The 11,181-nt window shown below is 42.4% G+C and overlaps 2 protein-coding genes across 2 annotated transcripts in view; one reads left to right on the top strand and one right to left on the bottom strand.

Annotated features, from left to right (window-relative positions):
* Positions 1-90: 90 nt before the first annotated feature.
* Positions 91-5,711, top strand: mfap2 (microfibril associated protein 2; the record flags this gene model as incomplete). Its single annotated transcript, XM_080728955.1, has 9 exons — positions 91-134; positions 2,600-2,661; positions 2,824-2,871; positions 3,847-3,873; positions 3,980-4,075; positions 4,217-4,258; positions 4,481-4,568; positions 4,668-4,741; positions 5,608-5,711. Exons 2-9 carry the CDS (start codon positions 2,631-2,633, stop codon positions 5,709-5,711), a joined length of 510 nt encoding a protein of 169 aa, XP_080585081.1. The 5' UTR covers positions 91-134; positions 2,600-2,630.
* Positions 5,712-9,335: 3,624 nt separating this feature from the next.
* crocc (ciliary rootlet coiled-coil, rootletin) overlaps positions 9,336-11,181 on the bottom strand; it is a gene marked incomplete at its 5' end in the record, with an annotated part of 28,502 nt that continues 26,656 nt past the window's right edge. The window contains 2 exons of the mRNA XM_080728921.1: positions 9,336-9,470; positions 10,692-10,865. Of these exons, the coding sequence (XP_080585047.1) occupies positions 9,384-9,470; positions 10,692-10,865 (261 nt within the window). The 3' untranslated portion in view covers positions 9,336-9,383. The remainder of the gene's footprint in view (positions 9,471-10,691; positions 10,866-11,181) is intronic.

Here is an 11,181-nt window from a genome sequence, read left to right as displayed (position 1 = left end):
GTAACGGGGAGGAGACAAATGAGTGGAGGTGGTACAATGTGGCGCTCAACGATCCAGCAGCTGCAGCACTCTGGAGAGGACGCATGAGACCTGACGAGTGAGGATAGTCGGAGGAGAGTGAATCAAAGTTATAGGTAAGCATTTAAAATGTTATATATCATGTGCATTTGTGCATTGAATGCATGACTCCGAAATAAAAAGCATACAACTTTCATAACCAGGTTACGTTTCTTTGGTTGAATATATGACCTTTTAAAAGTCATTGGTTTGTAGACGGTTTCCGAGAGGTAGGCTAATAGCCCGTTCAAATCTGCAGCTCCAAATTGTTTTTAATAACTGATACTGCAAATTGCGCCTGTTTATTAATCGCATTTGACACTGGTTTATTACACTCTCGCACGCACCTATAGGCTATTGTTGTGTAGACTATGGTTTGTTTGATTGATTGGTGATTGAATAGCCCCTTTAATTAGAAGTTTGCATAGGAAAAAGTACAGGACACTGGACAGTACAGTTCACTGATACAAGGTCAAGTAGAAATTTTGGGAAATTGCAAGTGGGGTTGCTTATTATAGTCTGGAAGGGCCAAAATGTCATGTCAAGCTTGACCAATATCCCCAAGCTTGCACTGCTCTTCCATTGAACTCAATTGACTTTTGGGGTTTACTCTATAACACATCTCCTCCATTGAATACAATGGGTTTACTCTATAACACCACTCCTCCATTGAACTCAATGGGGTTTTGGGATTTACTCTATAAAGTTGAAAGAGAACAATAGTGTGTTGCCCTATATGCAACCACACTAACCAAAAGGATAAAGACCACAAGAAAGCTGTTAGGCTTGTTTGCATTGTGGGGTCCCTGCATTGATGTTGCTGATGATGAATGATGATACATTTTGTGTATAGCAGCCTAGGTTCTTACCAAAAATGACATGTGGTCTTCTGTTTTCACTGGAGAAGATTCTGTAATCCTGGGGGGTGGGACTTCCACAGCACAGCCTGTGGCAATGACATTACAATGGAGCAAGGTTGGCCAACACAAATACAAAAAAAAAAAAAAGTTGCAGAGCAGAGGGAGACATGTAGATATTTTTGCTTACATCTTGCAAACAAAAGCCAAACTATGTTTTAGTAAATAAATGACAGCAAACCCATCCCCTCTTTCCTTTCTGTCGTGCTTGTGCCCAAATCCTCACTCACAGTCCCTTTGTTTGGGGGAGGGGGGGGTCTTTGGGAGAGCACAGACTAAATGGGGAGGGGGGGGGCTAATCGCTCCCAGATGTGTGCTGTGAAAACATATGGTTTCCGATAGCCAGTGTGATGCACAAGAGGAATGTGTGAGCAGAATCACGTGTTTGTACTCACACACACACACACACACACACACACACACACACACACACACACACACACACACACACACACACATACACACACACACACACACACACACACACACACACACACACACACACACACACACACACACACACATACAAAGTTATTGATGCACGGGCAAACCATGTCCAGGCGTGTTTACATCAGATCACAGCCTGCTTTTCATGGGCCCTCTTAACAATAACAATGTAAACCACTTGACCACCTCAAACTCTATCATCTATGATGATGAGAATTTCAAAGCAAAACCATCTCAAAACGAGACTGAGTTTGGTCATTATGGACTCAAACTAAGGAGCTCTTTGCAAAACCATCTTAAAACCTATGCTTAAAACAAGTGTGAGTAAACTGAGTTGGGTAGTTATGGATAGGTTAGTGTTTAATTGTGATTTGAATGTATAGATCTATTGGAAGGACTGCATCACTGTCAATTTGTCCAAATTACATTCTTTTGCTGAGGACTCAAAAACTGAGGAGCTCTTTGCTTGGTGGAAAGAAGGAGAGAGGGGAGCTAGGGGGAGGGATTCAAGGAAATGACCAGTGAGTGCGACAAAAGGGAAATGAAAGATGTGGAGAGAGAGAGAGGGGGGGGGGGGGGGGGGGGGTATAAGAAGCGAGAGAAGGAGGGGTGGGCTGGGGTAGAGGGATTCTGGGTTCAGTGTTTCTTTTCCTGGAATGCAGCCCCGAGACGTCTGCTCTGCTGTAGTAGTGAGTTCTTTGCTGTTGTGAGCCGAGCGAGCTCTCGCAGTGAAAACGGAGAAAAGTAGGAAAACAGAGAGATTGTTATAAGGAAGACAGACGTGCCACATTCTTGCTGTCAATGTTTTCCCCTTCTCTTCCCCATCATGACTGTTTGGGGCCAGGGGAGGAGCAGTGGAGCACTGCAGGGGGGGAGGAGAGGTGAAGGAGGGCATAGAAAAAGGGAAATTGGCGGGGGGTTGCAAAAGGTAACAGAGGACAGAGGGGGGAAAACTGTGGAGGGAAAGCAGAGGTGAATTTGGGGTAAAGCGGGGGGAAGAAGTCCAGTAGGTAGTGGTACACAGAAGAAGTACCATGGTAATGTCACTTTTACGACTGTTCATTCCCATATATATCCTATTTTTCATAATATGGCTGATTTGTACCGGTCCACAGACATTCAACATAATATAAGTTAACCCGTTCTTCTTTCTTGCTTCTCTTTCATTTCCCCCTCAGTGTCAAAGTCAGTCTACCTCCTAGAGTGACCATGAGAGTACTCCTATTACTATGCATGCCAGGTAACTCCTCTACAGAAGTACTACTACATGGTCTTCTACATTCCTTTAAACATTACACTACGCATAGGCCTACTGCAAGATGTTCACATTATGTTCAATTTCACAGTTTTGTAAATACTTCTGTTCTTCATTTTCGTTTTGTCTTTTTTGCAATCTCAACAGTTCTGCTATTCGCCCAAGGCCAGTACCAGGAACCTGTTTCTTTTTTGGGTGAGTTCATTAAGCTCAGTCATTTCTTTTGGCTTGAATTGTTCCTGCTCAGCATCAGTATTGTGACCATGATCCAGGGACGTGCTGGCCATTGGGAAAAAGGCCGGCCATTAGGAAAAAAATTATATTAAAATGTCGGCCTTCGTTCCATTTTGGGGGCTGGGCGGCCAACAAAGTAAATCGTCACTGTCGGGCAGAAACCTCGTATCTCCAAGTTTCAAATGTGTACATTTTTTCGCAAAGCAAAGCCCTGATTCATCATACAAGGCCGTCGCACAAAAGTAGTGAAAACAGCAGATCTACAAGCACACAACGCCTCCTGGTGCGAGGCATTGTGTGCTTGTAGATCGGCTGTTTTCACTAGTTTAATTAATTTTTTAAATGATAAATACAAAACAAACGGTTTTTGAAATACAAGGTTTCCACCCGACAACAACGAAATATAACTCATGTAATTGGCTCACTGGCTTGTCACTTGTCATGATCTGAAATGGCAAATCTTTGAGTAGCAGCAGCGCTATGGAGAGTGATCTTTCTCTATAGTGCGCAATAAGGGCCTCTCCAACTCTTTTTCCCGGGCTGAATCAGGGGCCCAGCACGTCCCTGCCATGATCGCACTCCACTCCACATCTGTTTACCATTCTGTGTGTCACCTGGTCTTAGGGATTTATTTACTTTCTTGTTTACCCCACAGAGAGGAACTGTTGTCATTAGGGTAAACAGCACGTTGGCCACTAAAGCACATTATTGGTTAACATCTTGAGCATGAAGTCATACCATACGTTTGACCTGAGAATGCTTGCAGTCTCCGGTGTTGGCAAGCAGGTGGTACGTTTTATGGGGTGCGGTGCTTTATGTGAGCATGTGTGTGTGTGGGGGGGGGCTGTTGGAGTGGAGCTACAGAACTAATTGGTTTCACAATGCTGATCTCATGAAAACCATTTTCTTCCCCTTTGCAAAACCTGCCGTTCACAGAGGACTATGACCCTGATTATTTCCCAGGTAAGATATGTCGGCGCTTGCACAGATGCAATCTGAATATCATATTTGAAAACAAATGTATTCTTCACAGAGGTCCTGTATACACTTTCTCTCTATCTGTTTTTAGAAACCCCTGACCCCATTTCTGACAACCATCAGTCTCTCCCTGGAACTTTCCAGCAGCAGGTTCGGCAGCTGGTCCCGGTACGTCCAGGACAGACAGGTATGTATGCACTGACTAGGCAATGTGCAGCTCCTGAATTCTTCTGGTGTCGCTTTCATGAGATTTACAATTCTTATAACCGTGCCTGCATGTGGACTGTAAAATCCATTTATAAATATGTATCTTCTTTGTCTCTGTCAGAGGCTGAATTGGAGACGGAGCCGACGGAACCGGGCCCTCTTGGTGAGAAAGCTGCACGACACCGTGTTCATTTTGACAGAAAATTCAGATTTAATCTTATTTTCTGATTTAGTTCTATTTTAGTCATCTGAAATCGTTTAGTTTTAGTCTAGTCTTAGTCGACAAAATGAACACTGGCCGGACAAAAACTAAAATGCTTAAGTGATTATTTTAATGTGTTTTGGATCATATCATGAGGTTGTTTTTTTCTGTGCTGTGCTGTAGATTGCAGAGAGGAGCAGTACCCGTGCACTAGACTCTACTCTGTTCACAAACCATGCAAGCAGTGTCTGAATAGCCTCTGTTTTTACAGGTACGTAACGTTGAATGTGACACAGCTCAGAGGTTCTTTTTTAAACGTCTTTTACTATTGAGGTACACAAGTGAACCTGTGTTTTTTGTGTGTGTGCAGTTTGCGACGGGTGTACGTTATCAACAAGGAGATTTGCGTCAGGACTGTGTGTGCACATGAAGAACTGCTCAGAGGTGAGTCCACTGTGTGTGTGTGTGTGTGTTTGTGTGTGTGTGTGTGTGTGTGTGTGTGTGTGTAGACAAAGAAGTGTAATCTGTACACTAGGTAATGGAGGTAAAAAGATACCGTTTATATAGACAGATGAACTGAAACATTGTTAAAGGACAACTTTGTTTTTTTACAACAAGAGTTCATATTTTAGATAGTCATTAGAGAAAAGAAAAGATGAGTTAAAATGTTTCATTTACTTAACTTCTTTCTATGGTTTTAGTGATTTTAACGATTTTGATTCGCAAGTGGCTAAATATGTCTTTTTAGACACAATAAGCCCATTCCCAAGATGCACTACAATCTTTCATGGGCAGATGTGACTTATGGGGGCTGGTGTCAATAGTAACAAAGAAATTGCCAGCGTATTGTGTCTAAAAAGACATATTTAGCAACTTGTACACATAGCCCCACCCACTGAAATCAAAATACTAAAATCGCTAAAAACAATAGAAAGCAGTAAATGAAAACATGTTAACACTCATCTTTTCTTTTCTCTATTTACTAAAATATGAACCCTTGTTGTAAAAAAACAAAGTTGTCCTTTAAAAAGTGTGTTTTTTTTTTAATGAAATGAGAGTGTATACAATACATCTTTGCACAAAGCACCCAAAGTTTGTTGTACACCCAGGGTCACATTGGCCATGCTTCGCGGGACGCTAAATGAAATTAACTCATAAAAAGCACCACTCACTTCACACTGGGTGTGATCTATTCCAATGTGTGTGGGTATAGAAAATGAACAAAAAAGATGCAAGCTACAATCAATGGGAGAAATGCTCCTGTAACCCTCCCCAATCTCTCTCTCTCTCTCTCTCTCTCTCTGTTTTAGCGGACCTGTGCCGTGACCAGTTCTCTCGCTGCGGCGTAGCGGCGCTGAGCGGACAGTGTGGCTCGCTAAGCAGCAGTTGTGGGAAGAGCTGTGGGAGCTGCTGAGAGAACATGATGGGAGATCATCATCAGATCAGCCAGGATGGATGGCCCCGCCCACGTACTGCCGTAGCTCCACCCAGAACACACCCACTTCCTGTTCTCTTCCTCCCAGCCACGCCTTCTGCTCCATAGATCTAAAACAGTGGTTCTCAAACCGTGGGTCGGGTCCCCAAATTATTTTGAGGGGTCCCCAGATGATTAACTTAATTTTCTGAACAGTAAACAAACCAACATAACGTTTAAGTGCATAGACATTTCTAAAGTGACAATTTAAGGACTTTTTATACCCTTAACTCATACAGTGCCAAACGACTTTTAGATCAACTTTCTCACTATGGACTTCCCTGCCAGACGACTTAAATCGACTTTTACTTAGAAAAAAAACATTTTTTTTTTTTTTTTATAAATTTCTTTTTTTGGACCACATTAAATCTAGTAAACATGATTTCAATCGCGATTTTGCATGTTCCACCCCCCATACAACCCCATCTTTCATACAGGGCAGCCATCTTTGCTTACATAATGTAAAACATAATGGCTATTATCTCAAGAATGCCTGAACGGATTTCCAATCTTTTTTTTTTGTTTGAAAGCTGTGAACAGCCTGCACAAACATGGTGCATGATCTGTGCATGGGCGTGCATGATCTGTGCACTATAAATTACATGGAAGTCTATGGAGATTTTCTGGCAATAATGCCACTCGAGGGCATATGAATGACAAATTAAACATTGGTCAAATTGTCAAATAGTAGAGGCAGAAATTGTGAAAATAGCCGATCTACATGCTCACAACACCTCGCGTTGAGCATGTAGATTTGCTATTTTCACAATAGAACCATTTTTTACAAGATGTAATGCCTCAACTAATAGTGCTCGTCAGGGTGGGGGGTCCCCAGTTAAAATATGATTATTTGGGGGGTAACGGCTTGAAAAGGTTGAGAACCACTGCTATAAAAAGCTAGATACCTCATTCGCCGCTGCAGTTCAGTGGAGCGACCTGTTAAAAAAGGATAGGCGGAATTGCGGAAGGCACGCTGCCACTCAAAGTGACTACTGGCCAATCACAGCGCGTCTTTTTTCCGGCACTTGTCAGAATCTAGGGAGCGTACAAATAAGTGACCGACCAGAGTGCTCAGTTCCTATATCCCTGGGTTACGCAAAATACCTGCCCCCACCTGCCTCTGATTGGGCTACGAAAAGACAGTTGCCTCTGATTGGCCTACCGAACTTCCGTTTCTGTGACACAGGCGGAAGAGCGCTTCAGAATTCCGGAAGCTTGCCTTAAAAAATTGCCTATCCTTTTTTTACAGACGCCCCAGAGCAGAAGGAGGCGTCTACCTTTCTATGTCTATCTTCCCTCACCTCAACTCCTGTACTGCATAGTTCCCCCTGCACTAAAAGAACTTTGATATGTTCTGTTCTCCTTTCTGTTTTTCATCTCTGCCAGCTTAATGACCCCCGCCCCCACCTCCTGCCCATGTATGTCAGACCAGTAAGCTCACGTGTGTAAGGATAAATATACTCAAAAGAGCATTGATGATTGTATAATTCACTGGTGCTATAAAATCAATATCACACATGGTGCTATGAGATCAATGTCACACTGGTACTATAAAAATCAATATCACACTGGTGCTGGAAAGGCTAGCACACATTCAGAAATGCACATAAAAATGCGGAATGTTTTTGTTGTCTTTTTTTTGTTGTTGTTGCCATAATTCGCTATATTAATCTCATCTTTTTGTTTTGTCTTGTAATTTTTTACTGTCTTGAAAAGCAGCCTCAAGTCATGACCAACTCAACACTGGTGGCCTCTGTGTGCACTGACATCAGACAGAAATCAATATATGGTCATCAATAATCTAATTGATTGGGAGGTATAGATCATGGGACATAATTATGTGAAGATGTGTGCTGACTGACCTCAGTTCATGTATCATTGCCACTTGGACCTGCACTCAGCACCCCAAGCAGCATATTGTCACCTTCTTAAGTCATTTTTTTTTAAAGCTTTTCAGGAAAAATAAAAAACTGATCCAAAACAAAACAATATATTTCTTAATGCTTACACCCAAAATGTTCATAAATATTTATGACTATTAACATAATAACACTGTCTGTCTGCTATAACAGCAACGTCAGTAAATAACTTGGCCTAAGTAAAAGAAAACGTGAAAAAAAGGATTTTGGCCTAAGTCACAGGCCATTATTACTAAAAGAGTCTGTAACAGTGTGATCCTTTTCAATTAGGAGATACGCGATTTTACCAGAGGTGGCTGGTGTCATGAGGAGTGGACAAAAATAAAAAAAATCCTCAAAAAATGACATAGGCCATTAGTTTAAGAAGGTGACGATTATACATTCATATTCCAGTGGCAGGAAGTGCTTTGAAAAAGCATCTCACAAATGACCTCTGTACTACTGCTTTGTAAAACTGTCACTATAAAGACTGAGAAAAACAAAAAAAGTTTTGGTTTTGGTTTATTACTATAACTTTGCAATGGCGTTGTACAGCATATATTCCAACACAAAATAATTAAGACTCCAAAATAGTGTCTTAAAAGTGTTTATGCAATGCATTATTTATTGGCTACACGTCATGTTTATTGCTCTCGCAAAGATATTAATTCCATGTGTTCCCTGCAGTCATAAAATAGTTAACGATGGTTACTAATCACTTAGTTTGTGTCAGTTACTCATTAGTAGGGGGAGTTATGCACACTATATTACAGAAACTACAGAGTTTACCATCACAGATAAATACTGGACTTCTCCAGTCATATGTAACACCATTTATAAATCGCAGCCTAGATGATCAGTCAAATCTTCTGCATTTTATGGGGAGAAAGTGCAACGCCTCCATCTGGCCATTCAGTTTGGTCCCTGAGGGGCTTGATGAACTTCCCTTTCTATCCCCAATTGTTAATACGAATGTGAACAGGACCACGGTTTATGACTTAATCTATGCTCTGCAGTAGGACGGTGCTGCACGCTGATAATAGCCACTCTACAAGCTCACAACACGTCACAGAAGCGGCGCGTTGTGCGCTTGTTGATCGGCTATATCGGCACACAACGCCGTCGCACGGTAAAGAATAAATCAGGCTTAACAGTGGGCTGGCAGAGCTGTGGTTTTCATTCCTGCTCCACGTCCAGACTGTCTGGAAGAGAATCCTGTGGCGTCTTGGGTTTCTTTTCTGAATAAAGAGGATGAAGCCAGGGACGATGTTGAGTGGTGGGCCAGAGAGAGAGAGAGACGGACGCTTGCCAGCAATCAGCAGCAGACTGCTGGCATTCACACTAACTACGTTACCACAGTGTGAGACTGTTGGTTGTTGATTTATGACACAGGTATTGTAAACCACTGTAAAACAGTCAACAAAGCACCATTGTGTTAAAGGGGCCACTCATTTATTCACTTGTTAAAAATAAATGCTTCCTTTGGCTCAATAACTCAATACCAAATAAACATTGATGTCAGGGTTTTTCTTCATGGTTTAAGTAAGGATCAGTGCTGTTTTCTTCATCTTTGTATACAAAACAATATAATGTTTTGTTTTGGACATTCATGTTCAGAGGATTCACCCTGGATAAGATATGTTTCCCCCTGTCAAGACGATTCGCTGCTGGTCTATCTTGAATCTGTGCTGCCCGGTAAACGGAGCGATGCCTCTCAGTTTCCTCCAGATAACAATGTTGTGGGTAAGGAAGGCTGTCGTCTTTTCATCTCCTGCTGAAGTTGTTCTTTCAGTGTAGATACCTGTGGAACGAACAGCAATGTACAGTTTTAAAGTAGTGTGTACACACACAGGCCAGGAACAAGGTTGCACACATTATTCTACGGATTCTTCTGGGAAACGGGCCACGTATTCATTATTTGCACAGTATACAATTACACACCGAAGCCATAAAACCTGCTGCATACATTGTGTCTTTGAATGGTCATAGAAAAAGAGGCAGGACATGAATGGATTTTTCAACAAGAAGGACCGGAGAGTGACCGGCACTCAACACAGGAAAAGTCTGGAGTGTTGAATGAACTCTTAAACCTCCGGAACACTAGCGTCCATATTCCCCGCAGAATATTCAGAAAGAATTGGAACACAGTTTTAGGGTCGGCAACCTGCTGCCATAGAGCCACGTGTGGCTCTTAGGCCCTCTCCCGTGGCTTTCTGGAGCTTAGGCAAAGAAGTATAAAGGAATACAAGTTTTCTTTCTTTTTTACATTTTAGTCATAATTTATTATTGTAGTAGGTATACAGTTATTCTGACATTCTCATATTGTAAAGGAAAATGTTTCGCCTATACACCAGATAATAAGAACAATGTATTCATTTGGTTGCTTTCACCAACAACACTGCTGGCTTTACTGGTATACTTAATCTGCCTTGAGAAAATAGCAAACAATTAAAAAAAATGTGTGTATATGTGTTACAGTCAGTTTGGGTAACTTAGTGAGATTGGGTTAAGAGCGCTCGTTTTGTAGTTCACCACACACCCCTAACACCACCTGGATCAATTCACTTTGATAGTCTCTTATCAGCGCACCTGTGTAATTTTGCATATTCACCATGAGATGGTGACAACAGCCATTCACTTGTGTAGTCGCTGATGTCACTCGTTTGCGACCACTCTTTCTTTGTTTATCTACTAGCCTAGCTCAGCTGTGTTTAGCCATTAGCTTACTATGCCTAACTCTAACCCTAACCCTAACCTTAACTTCAGTAAAACTATGCCTAACCCTAACCTCCGTGGGGTGAGGCGATATCATTCCTGCCGACGCTACGTTGTCGTTGTCTTTGTCGTTGTTGTGGATCAAAGTGACCGCTTCTTCCGCCCCGCGCCGCACGACGAGCGCTCCTGTTCTCAATTTCACTGAAACTCAAAAAAACTGTGACATATATTATTTATTTATTTTTCTCCAAAAATCAAGACTCTGGATTTTACTGTCTATACTGGTCCTTTGACCTGATGGCCGTACCTGTTCCTCCAGGCCTTTGACTCTGTGGCGGTGGGCTCTCTCCCTCGCTGCCAGGGTCCGCTCTATCTCCTTGTAGTTGGACCTCAGCCTCTCAGACTCGCGGAGGGCTTCGTCCCAGAGCCTCGTGGAATTCTCACACGCACTGTGTGACTGCTCCATGTCAGCCAGCTGAGTCTGCTCATGAAACACGCACACACACACACGCACACGCACACGCACACGCACACGCACACGCACACGCACACGCACACGCACACGCACACACACACACACACACACACACACACACACACAATAAATACCATAACCAGCAGCAGTGATATGACTTCTATCAAGGTAAAAGAAAACATAGAAACGTCCAACAATTAATCTCTCTCCATATTCTTCTTGATCTCACTGTATCTGTATGAGTTTAATGGACATGATTGAACATGTTTGATGGGTATGGATGGGTTAGGCAGGCTGCAAGGAGAAGAAGCAACAGAAAATA

This window comes from Nannobrachium achirus (genome assembly GCF_963921795.1).
Source record: "Nannobrachium achirus genome assembly, chromosome: 6".
NCBI classification, from domain to species: domain Eukaryota; kingdom Metazoa; phylum Chordata; class Actinopteri; order Myctophiformes; family Myctophidae; genus Nannobrachium; species Nannobrachium achirus.
This window is presented reverse-complemented; position numbering and strand designations above follow the sequence as displayed.